General features: G+C 41.6%; 1 protein-coding gene across 2 annotated transcripts in view; it reads right to left on the bottom strand.

The window, feature by feature from the left end:
• Positions 1-334: 334 nt before the first annotated feature.
• The window catches only part of Pwwp2a (PWWP domain containing 2A), a 41,641-nt gene continuing 30,135 nt past the window's right edge, over positions 335-11,840 (bottom strand). Inside the window, exons 3-4 of one of the 2 annotated variants that reach the window (XM_076578184.1) lie at positions 5,973-6,092; positions 335-2,573 (exon numbers count right to left, since the gene is read on the bottom strand). In XM_076578184.1, the coding sequence (XP_076434299.1) occupies positions 2,560-2,573; positions 5,973-6,092 (134 nt within the window). In that variant the 3' untranslated portion in view covers positions 335-2,559. The remainder of the gene's footprint in view (positions 2,574-5,972; positions 6,093-11,840) is intronic. The other variant, XM_076578186.1, reaches the window with a different exon arrangement.

Here is an 11,840-nt window from a genome sequence, read left to right as displayed (position 1 = left end):
TGCTGAGATTGCAGGCCATGTGTGCCATCAAAGAAACCCACCAATACTGTGTCATTACCCCATTCAGGCAGACTGTTTCCCTCAGAAAAGCAGTCTGCTGAGTGCAGGCCTATCAAACCTTCTGCTCTGGGCAGAAGAGACCCATAAAAAGCCTTAGTGACCAAACCTGTAGTTCCTCCTTAGGAAGCAGTACTTCTTCCCAGAACACAAAACTCGGCTGAATTCTAAAGTTGTTTTGTATTTGTTTTTTAAAGAAAACACAAAAGCCACTTTTAAAGGTAACCCCTAAAAACAAAAAAGCTAACCCCTACACAGTAAAACAGTTTTTAAATAATTAAATAAAAAAAATCAAAGACTTTATTGGATAACGTTACACAACATTCTTTAACATTTAACTCTGAGCAGATGGAAGGTGAGAAACAATGTATCGTTCAAGTCTACAAATGAAATAGGCCTGTGAAGATTTGAAATACAGACAAAAGGTAGCATGAAGCAGAGCTTAAATATTAAGCAACTAAAGCAGTAAAAATGAAGTTGTAACATGGTAGGTCTAGATTTTAAATACCACCAAGTGTCTTTTTTTTTTTTTTTAATGAAAATCTAGTTTGTAATAAAATGCCTTTAAGGATTTGTCATGAAGAAAAAAATATGTAGATTCTTAAAACCTGATCTCTCCCAGTGCTTTTGCCTTCTTAATATTAATATTTTTTGGTCAATTCCATCACTCTACAAATAGATTACTAAAGCTTAAAGGTCTTCCTGATACAACCCATGCATGTTCCACATGGCTTGGGAGACACCTGGTTCCTGAGTGAGCATAAAAGTTACTGCTGGTGTTGGGGGTCTAAGACAAGATGACCCCAGAGCCTGGAGCCGTGCTTCAAGTCTTCTCCACAGCTCCCTGCTGTTAGAGTTCCTGAGCCCATCTGATAAGATGACGTCATGATGTGGAAGTCTCCAAAGAGATTATTGTAAAATGCAGTCAGGACTTCCCAGCATTTGCAGTGTGTTAGGATCTCAATTAAGCTCACTAGACTCCAGACTACCCGGCTTTTCTTCTTAAGTTATAAATCAAATCACAGTCAGGTAATATTAAACAATCTAAAAATCCCACCCAGAGCATTTGCTAATCCTGAGCAATGGACTGTTGGGTAATCTCACCCAAACAGAAAGATCACAGAAAGTGAACTCTTGAGCCAAGTGCTCGTTCATCTGTTGTGTTGCTTTGAATGAGTTTTGTGAGTTAGTTTCTTTTTTTTATTTTGGCTTTTTTTTTCTTTTTTTCTTTTTGTAGTAAGTAATCAATATGGTGTTATCTTTCTGGTTTAAAAAATAAATCAGTATTGCCACTAAAAATCTTCAGTTTTATTATTAAAATTACGGCACCATCAAATATAAAATGCTTTAAAAATGTAGTACTAACAGGTCCATCTGATTTTCTCATGTGTTCTCCATTCATTAAACAAGAAAAATTAAGGATTTTCATAATATGTATTTAAGCAAAGACAAGGAAAATCTGTGGTCTCTATTAAGAATTCATGTTCCATGCACCAAAAGTTTAGGTTGTTTTCAAGGATCTGTTTCTGCCACTTGTCCCCCAGGGCCAAGTCTTCTCTGACACCTGGAAGGCGTCCTGCACTAAGAAGTGAGGGCTTCTTCCTGTGGAAAGAGGTCCAGATCAACACTGATGCTGTCACCTTTTCTGAACAGCATCACTCAGCAAGGGAGAGGCGATAATAAAAGCCTGTCCAGCTCAGGAGAATTATGAGCTAGTTCTTGGGAGTGTATGATTTCATTCCAAGATCAACACTAGCCTATCCACTTGGGAGTCAAAATATGAAAAGGTAAGAAAGTAGTTATGGAAATGTGCACAAAATGTTAAATACTAGTGGCAAATAAATACATCTTAATATGCTCTAACAAGCAAACATATATTCAAGATAATACAGCCCTGTTTTATTAAAAGAAAGAGAAGATCCACATTTGACTTGTGGGTGGGGTGGGGCACTTAGCCATCCTTTCAGCAGGATGTCAGCTCATCTTCCTCTTGTTTCTAGGGCACCTGAAGGAAACACTGGCCTCAGCACATGTGACCATGCTGTTTCACAGGAGCACCATTTTAAACACACCTCTGCTCACTTCTGAACTGATAAACGTAATCCTTGGGGAAAGCACAAATGTTAAGTATGCAAAACAATTCCACATTTCTGCACCATCCCATGCCTGGCAGGCCTGTCCAAACTACTGTTCACATTCAAAAAAAGCTACTGTCAGTGATTCTTCCGCATCACACTTGAGTGCATCCTGCACATGTTCATATCACTTCTCTCCTTGCCTCATGCATAATTTATTGCAGCAGTCTGTTTCTTTTACATATATAAAATATTCCCTAATACCTTTTCTTGCATTCAGTCTACTCTGCAAGTGCCCCGTATAGATGACTGGTGCGAGCCACTGCTTTAACCTTTACTTCTTAGTGCAGCTCCAAACTCCAATCTCATCCAGTCCCGATGCTCTTGTTCTGCCACTGTGGTACACGCCCAAGAAAGCAGTGGTCTGTTAATGTCTTTGTGCTGAAATACAAAAAACAAAAGGAAGAAAATAAATGCAGTTAAGCACAGGTAACATGTGAGAAAAAGAAGCCCTACCAATCGTGGGATCACAGCACATTTCTTTTAAATCAGATATTTGACTTTTTAAATACAGCTTACTGCCAATCTAGACCAGTAGAAGCATTGTGTATTTTATCTGAGCACATCTGACCAAATTCCAGCACACATGGCTACTACCTGAGTACTTTGCTTAGGAATATTTGCAGGAGAATTTTGACTTTTTTTTTTCTTTTGTTTGTTTATTTTTTCAAGGCAGGGTTCCTTTTTGTAGTCCTAGTTGTCCTGGAACTCAACTTACAGAGATCCACCTGCCTCTGCCTCCAGAGTGCTGGGATTAAAGGCGTGGACCAACTTTTTTATGTTGCTATTTCTAAATTAAAAAAATACATGCTGCTATTTCTAAGTTACAATACATCAAAGCAGCAGAGATAGACTCCTAGGACACACCAGCCTTTCCCTGGCACAGTTACCCTGCAGTCTCTTTGAAATATTCTTTTAGAGAAGTCTCACCATGGAACTCTGCCTTGTCTGGAACTCATGGAGGACTGCCTGCCTGCCTGCCTGTGCCTTCCCTACTGGGATTAAAGGCCCCACCCCTTTCCCTTTTTTTGAGACAGGGTCTCTTGTAGCCCAGGATCACCTCAAACTCACTATACAGTCAAGGCTTACCTTGAACTCCTGATATTCCTTGTCTCTATCTCCTGAGTGCTGGGATTAATGTATACACCATCAAAGCTAGTTGCTCAGTCTTAAGCAAATTTAGACACAGAATCAAGTGGCATTAAAAATCAGCTATAGAGCTGTGTACTATTTACACAAAGCCATGAGGAGACTGGGGGGGGGGATTATCAGACACATCAGAAGACAACGAAAGTACTATTTTGTTACTAGACCACTTCAGTGCACTGACCAGTCGTGCCCTTTATTACACCTGGCCACCAACAAGGCAATCTTTAGTAGACTTCTGAGCAAAGGCAGGCCCCCAGGCACAAATGGTAGACATAGTGGCTTACAGGGAGCACTGCCATGCAGCAGGGTCAGCCTGCCCAACGTTAGCAAACAGTTAACATGCAAAGTAGTGGGTGCCCACTACCCTCCAGGCTTTAGCTATGCCCTCAAAACTGGAGCTCCAGACCCAGGAAAGATAATCTTTGAATCAAATATATTTTTAAACCAAAGATAATGCTGTTTTAACGGAATGATAAAACAAACACATAATACAGAAAGAAAAAAAGCACTTATCTTTCCCAATATTTATCACATGCATCAAAGTCAGATCTTTCCCATGATTTGACAGACTTGATTTTATATTAACTTCCCAGTGTTGCCATGGTTCATTTGCTCTGATCATGTAGGCCCTGGGTCAGAGCTTATAAAATAAACTTCACAGGGCATTCTGTCATGTGTCTTTCAAGTAATGAAAAATGACTTCTAGCCAAAATACTGCAAAGCTCAAGGTGAAGGACCCATGTACTTGTTGCTTCTGTAAATAAGGATGATTAATGCTGATTGAAAATTCAACTTCCTGAAAATGAAATGGCTGGCTAACATGACTGCAACAGTTAACAGTCAGACTCCCAAAGAACTTCGGAAGTGAATGTACCCTTTTAAGGAGAAAGGGGACCAACTGTGCCTTTCAAAATCTGGTTTTAATGTAAGGCTTACTGGAGTTCAGTTGAAGACCAAAACAAGAAAGCCAAGGACTCCTACGCGAAGTACCGAAAACCAAAAGTTCTACCCACTCAACAGATTATATTAAGGTGGCTACCATGCCTATTTAGGTCAGAGTCCAAACTTTTTACACCATATTCAATGCCAAATGTCTCACTTTGAACCAATATCAAGGCTACAGTTCATATGCAATGATACAATTCTCCAGAAGCTGCACAAACAGCAGGTCAAATAACCCTGGTATATCCCCTATCCAGAAGACTAAATACTTTTTCAAAGAAAGTAATTAAAGGTAAATTTAGGAGCTAGAGACATAACTCAGTGTTAAGAGTACATTATCACTGTTACAAAGAGCCTGAGTTCTGTTCCCAACATCCACATCAAGTAGCTCCCAACTACCTGCAACTCCAGTCCAGATTTAAAGCTCTCTTCTGGCTTTCAAGCACACACATCTGGCATATAGTCTCTCTCTCATACACATACACACACACAAAAAAAAAAATAAATGTAATAGACAGAAACAACAAAACATAAAATAATAAGTTCAAAAGGAACCAAAATCCCTAAACTTTTCCCACCATGTAAGAGTCCAAAATCAAACAATTTTATACACTGTCCATTAAGTCATATACAGAAATAGATTACAACCATATTTTGATCCTATCTTACCACCTTTAAAGTTCCGACTCACCTTTTGTAAATGACAATGAGTTTTAAGATTTATTTACTAAGCATTCACATCCATACGTTTGTCTCTTTTTCTTTTTGGAGACATGGTCTTACTATGTAGACCTGGCTATCTTGGAATTCCCTATGTAGACCAGGCTGGCCTTATACTTGGAGATCCACCTGCCTCTGCCTCCAAGAGTGCTGAGATTAAAGCCAAGTACCACCACACTAGGCCCCACATACATATTCTTTTTTCTTTTCTTTTTTGTTTTTTTTTTTCTTTAAAAAAAAAAGGTCTCACTATGTAGCCCTGGCTATCCTGGAATTCACTATGTAGATCAGGCTGGCCTCGAACTCACAGAGATCCACTTGCCTCTGCCTCTCGAGTGCTGGGATTAAAGGCATGGTCCATCATGCCTGGCCACATACACATTCTTACACATTTTTTTTTTCTCTTTTTAAAGGCGGATTCTCAGGTATCCTAGGCTTTCCTCAGACTCACTAGAGCAGATGAGGATGATCTTGAGCTTCTGACCTTCCTGTCTCCACCTCCTGAGTGCTAGGATTAACAGGCATGTGTCACCATGTCTGGTTCACTCAGTGCTGGGGATGAACTCAGAACTTTGTAGAAGTTGACAAAGGTACTCTACCAACTGAGTCACATTCCCATCACCTATGGTCTTACACATGCAGCAGTAAGTAATGAAGAAGTTAATGCAACAAAGATTGAAACTGAAAAAATAACCAGGAACAATCAGTTACCATCTAACATAAGCCTAAATGTAAATGTTTGATTCCCACCGCAAGGCTGCTCTCAATACAGATAGATGCTCACAGGAAAACTAGCTTTTGGTTCCTGGAAATGATTACCTAGAGGAAGTATACCCAGCTACCAAGGTCAATGAAAAGTTAAGAGGAAACTAATGAGTCTTTTGAAGGCTAGTCTAATCTACTTCAGGGATGGTTAAGTGATGATATGGTGCCCTCTTCACTTCGTGGCAGGGCTTAAGACAGACAGACCTGCCCGCTTCACTGTTAACTTCAATGCTCCCAGTCTGAATCCACAGTGGTCTGTCAGACACTGTAAGGGAGCAGCAGGACTCGTCACTGTCTGATGTAATAGCTGCCATTTGTTGAGACCTATGGTAGAAAAAACCAAGTTAACAAAAATAGAGCAGTCAGTTGAGTTCTTTTTAATCCATCTTACAAAAAAAAAAATTTAAAAAGACCAAAATTAATTTGAATCTTCCTAATGGGTTTCTTCTGGATAACTTGCTGGCCTCAGACAACAAAGCTTTGCTCCTGCAGAGTCTTGATAGCCACGTGGGTATCCCAACCATGGTCAGGAGAGGGCACTCTTGTGTGCACATCCCATTAGGTGCAGAATGTAACCTGGCAAGATGCCCTACAAATGAAAGAGAAAATGCTACCTCACATTTTATGTCCCTGAGGGGGGAAAAAAAAAGCTTAGCATCTAACACTAACCTGTTCTCAGAGCAGTCTCAATCTGGATGGTCCAGAGGGCTTAAGTTTTCACCTCACACATATTACATCATTCGGAAGCTCAAAGACCATCAAAAGCCCTTTCTCCTTGAACATTAATGATCGCCCTTGCATAGCTTCCGGTTCTAATTGGCTGAAAAGAACGTTTTTTTAACATGATAAGCTTTCTGAGAACAGAACCTTAAATGTTGAACGTAATTCAAATGAAAAACTACTATTTTAAGACTTGTTTTGCAGCCGGGCGTGGTGGCGCACGCCTTTAATCCCAGCACTCGGGAGGCAGAGCCAGGCGGATCTTTGTGAGTTCGAGGCCAGCCTGGGCTACCAAGTGAGCTCCAGGAAAGGCGCAAAGCTACACAGAGAAACCCTGTCTCGAAAAAAACCAAAAAAAAAAAAAAAAAAAAAAAAAAAAAAAAAAAAAAAAAAGACTTGTTTTGCTTTGAGGCAGGGTCTTACACCACAGCCTGGGGCTGGTCTAGAACTCTGTGTAGGCCAGGCTAGCCTCAAACTCCTGCCTTGGTTTTCTAGGTGCTGGGACTGCAGGCATGAGCCAGCACATTGTGCTTTCAGTTTTATTTTTAAAGGTATTTGATTGCATACTTACTTCTATCAACACAGCCAGCTCTGGGGTCATTCACTTATTATTATTATTTTCTATTAAAATTCATAATCAGAGCCAGGCAGTGGTGGCACACGCCTTTCATCCCAGCACTCAAGAGACAGAGGCAGTTGGATGCCTATGAGTTCAAGGCCAGCCTGGTCTACAGAGAGTTCCAGGATAGCCAAGAATACACAGAGAAAACCTGTCTTGAAAAACTTAAAAAAAGAAAAAAATAGAAAGAAAAAAGAAATCACAATCAGGCAGGGCATCGCTATGCATAACCTTAAATCTCAGCAAAAGCAAAGGCAGGTGGACCTCTGCATTCCACGCAAGCGTGGTCTACATAGCAAGTTGCTGGACAGCCAGAGCCACACAGTGAGGACTTGTCTCAATAAATTAATTCAAATTCCAGATCAGAAGCAGCAGAGTTGTAAAGTATAAAAACTTCTAATGTAAGCTGTCCCGACACTGAAAAGCCCAGTGCAGAAAGACAATTACCTCTGAATTCTAGTTTAGAGGTTCAATAGTAGTAAGGTTTTACATCAGAATCTGAGTGACTGTTAACTGAAGCAACAGCAACTACACACAGAAAAGGAGCCAACGCACTACCGCTTGCTTTGGGGAACGTCCAATCACGCTCCGGAGATCATCTTCCAACCACCACCTGAGCTGAAGGCAGTGGACAGACGCTGAGGGAGTTACTTTTGTTTTCCCCTCCCCGCCCCCTTGGTGTGTGCATGTTTCTTGAAACAGGGTCCCTCTACATGACCCTGGCTTTCCTGGGACTTGCTACGTAAACCAGGTTGCCCAGAACTCAGATCAGCCTGCTTCTACCTCCCCAGTGCTGGGGTTAAAGGTGTGCACCACCACGCTAAACCAGTCGGTTTTCTCTAAGGGTAAAGCCCTAGTAGGTCAATCATGCTCCAGTGAGTGGACACCAAGGGTTACAATAAAAATAAATTTTAAAAACAGGACATGAAGTTGGTGGATGGATCTGGGAGCAGTTAGGGGGAGAAGATCAAAATAGACTATGCATGCATAAATTCCTCAAAGATTTTTGTGAATGAGCATTTTGCCTGCACATATGTGTACCACATGCCTGCCTGGTGCCCATGGAAATCTGAAGGTGGCATTGGCCCCCCTACAACTGGAGTCACATATGGGTGCTGGGAAACAAACCCAAGGCCTCTGCAAGAGCAACAAGTGCTCTTAACCATACTAAGCTATCTCTCCAGCCCCAAATAACTGTACTTTTAAAAGAGAATCGGCCTTTCACTTTATGTAAACAAGGAGAAAGATCAGAGATGAGCTCCCCTTTCCTGTTTGTTTTTTCCACAGCAGCTCTTAAAATGCTACATAAAACCTCAGCACATCAGTTCTAATACAGTCTGCCTGCAGCATGGTGCTGATGCTGAAGATGAGCTTCCCCTCAATACTTTCACAGGGTCTTCAAATTTTCTTTGGAAACTTAGCACCCAAGCAGGCTATCTACTAGGAAGAGCCATGGAACCCTGCCTGAGATGAAGTAAAAGGCAGCGATCTCAAGCTCAGAAGTTACTTGTTTTGTCCTTTAAGATAAATCCTGCATTCACAATGGTGCTCTCCTAGGGGCAGTAGAGATGAAGGAGCCAATCAGAAGAGGGTAAGTACACGATCACCCTTGTAGAATCAATGAAACAAGGAACAGGAGGCCATGTTTAGTGCAAAGCTTGGCCTGAAAAAGTGAAAGATACTGACTATATGCATGGACCTATGATTCCACTAGACACTCATAAATTCCAATACAAATATGATGCAATGTGAGCAAGAATGACATGCAGAAGTGACGACATTCTGGTTTGTAAGTATTGATTCCATGTCTGAGCTTTAGACAAACAGCACAGAGTTCTTCCCAGGTTACTTGGACTCACATCAAGACGTACCACTACCAGACAGATCCTCCACTACACACTGGAGAGGAAAGAAGGACTGACCATCCACTTGTGATCAACAGCATCTCAAAATGAACCATGAGTAACAATGACTATCCTCTGGGAACTATGACCATGGCACACCCACATTCAATCTCCTACTCAGTACATGTGTAAACTGATGTCCACTTGTTAAAATGTCAAGTCTCCAAGAACATACAGAAGCTGTGCAGATGGGCCAACTTCAAAGTGACAAGGGCAGCTTATAGCTCCTTTGTAAGGCTCTCCAAACAGGACTCTGCTGCATGGAGACCTAAGCTCAGATTCTTTTCCTACCTCTGGAAAGGATTTAGAATGTGGAGGATTTAGAGGTGGTGACCGATTACATGTCTGAGTCAGTCTTCCTCCTTCAGTGACAAGGAGATGATCATTTCTTTCGTGTACATACACAAGAGCCTGTGTGTGCTGGTCAGAGGACACTTGACAGCTGTCAGTTCTCTCCTTCTCCCTTGTCCCCAGAGATCAAACTCAGACTGCCGGGCTTGGCAGCAAGCTCCTTTAACTACTGCACCTTCTCACCAGCCCTAGGTGAGCATTTCACCTATGCCTATGCTTACCGGGAGCAGAATGAGAGAGTACTGGATAGTCCTCAAGTACATTAAATATGATACTCTCATGAACTTTAATAATGGTTTCTATAGCTCATACATAATTCCCAAGACCTCCAATAGTTAGCCTCCATAAATGCCAGCTAAAACCAGCCAGTTTAGCCAGACACGGTGGCAAGAACTGTAATCTCAGAACTCTGAGGTAAAACAACAGTTCACGGCCAATCTCAAAACAAAACAAAAACCACCCAAACTCCCAGGGAGTATATGCTACCTCTAGCTACTGTGATTAACAGTGCTATTACAAAAACTTAATAAAACATTCCATTTATGCTAAGTATACAATGTTTAACAGATAGTATTAAAAGCTACCAAAATAAAGTTTCTCTGCTACACACAAGTGGCTGGTAATATGAACAGTATTTACACAGGCCTTGTACCAGGCACTCTTCTATTGCTTTAAAGACGTAAACCCTGAGGTGGTGCTACTCATTCTGCCCATTTCACAGATGATGACACTGAGGTAACCTGCCTAAGACTGCACTGTTTGTAAGGAACAGATTGAAAGCAGACTAGCGGGCTGGAGAGATGGCTCAGAGGTTAAGAGCACTGATTGCTCCTCCAGAGGTCCTGAGTTCAATTCCCAGCAACCACATGGTGGCTCACAACCATCTGTAACGAGATCTGGTGCCCTCTTCTGGCCTGCAGTCATACATGCTGTATACATAATAAATAAATAAATCTTAAAAAAAGAAAGAAAGCAGACTAGGGCATCTGCCTCGAAGAGCTCACACTTTTAGGAAGTGGAAAACAATATCTTTGTTTGAGAACGGCCTGCTGTCAAGCCCGGCCGATGGCGAACTGTTACGATCCAACTGTTAGTAGCTCCTTGATTCACATCTGGATGGCACGCTCACTTTTCTACATCAACAACCTCTGTAAGTTACAAACAAAAGGCTTCCATTTCATTTTTCCAGAGGGAGGAAATACGTTCCTTGGGCTTTCGATAGTTTGATTTGGTTTTGCTTTTATGGGGGCACACAAAGCAAGTCAGTCTTACTATGTAGCCTGGGCTAGCCTCAGATCAGGATTCTCCTGTCTCCACACCAGGCTTCTTCAATAGCTTCTAAGAGAATCTTACATGAGTGCTAAATAAGAGACAGCAATGATTGCAAAATACCTTGAACAGTTAGAGACACTCTGGCTAAAATTTACCACACAATATAATTTGATGTTTTGTTTTTTAAGACAGGCTTTCTCTGTATAGCCCTGGCTGTCGTAGAATTCTGTAGACCAGACTAGCCTCGAACTCAGAGATCTGCCTGCTTTTTCCTCCTGAATGCTGGGATTAAAGGTGTATGCCACCATTGCCCAGCATAAATTTTTTTTTTCTTCTTGAAAAAAGTATAACCATAAAAGCCTACCACTCCAGGCCTAGTGTGCTAGCTCATGCCTGTAATTACAGCACTCAGGCGCAAGAGACAGAAGGCAGAGACAAGAGAATGTCAAGTTTGAAGCCAGCCTAGGCTACATGAGACCTTGTTTCAAACAACAAAAAACTAACAACTTACAAACTTTCACACACAGAGGCAGAGGGAGGGAGGGAGGGAGGGAGAGAGGGAGGGAGGGAGGGAGGGAGGGAGGGAGGGAGGAGAGAGAGAGAGAGAGAGAGAGAGAGAGAGAGAGAGAGAGAGAGAGAACAAGAACATGTCCCATATACTTCAACTATGAAGGACTTGACTTTCCTTGTATAGAAATTATGAGGTCTTTCTTTCCTTTTTTCTTCTAAGAAAGATCCATGTAGTGCAGACTGGTCTCAAACCTATTTAACCGATGCTTACCTTCCTGACTCATATTCCTGCTTTTTACAAAATTTCTACAAAACTACTGCAAATTTGTCTTCACATCTCTAGAGCTGGGCACAGTAGTGCAGGCCTACAATCCTGATACATCAGAAATCAGAAGTCAGGGTCCAATACCCTGGGACAGGAGTTTCAGGCTGCGGTGAGCTGCCTGACGTGGGTGCTGGGTACAGTATACACTTCCATCTGCTGACCCAGCTGTCCAACCTCCATTATTATCAAAGTCATTTAATGGCCCCATTATTCATAAAAATTATCCAAGCAGTTGTTACTATTTGAAGAAGATAATTTTAATTAATTAAAAATTACTTAGTAGGTGAATGGAGTTTTTACTAAGGCATTAAGTGTAATGAATGCCCTTTAGCACGGTTAGCTAGAGACTCTCCTCACGTAGGACTGCGGCT

This window comes from Peromyscus maniculatus, chromosome 8 (genome assembly GCF_049852395.1).
Source record: "Peromyscus maniculatus bairdii isolate BWxNUB_F1_BW_parent chromosome 8, HU_Pman_BW_mat_3.1, whole genome shotgun sequence".
NCBI classification, from domain to species: Eukaryota; Metazoa; Chordata; class Mammalia; order Rodentia; family Cricetidae; genus Peromyscus; species Peromyscus maniculatus.
Note: the sequence above shows the minus strand (reverse complement) of the source record. Positions and strands in the feature narration are given on the sequence as shown.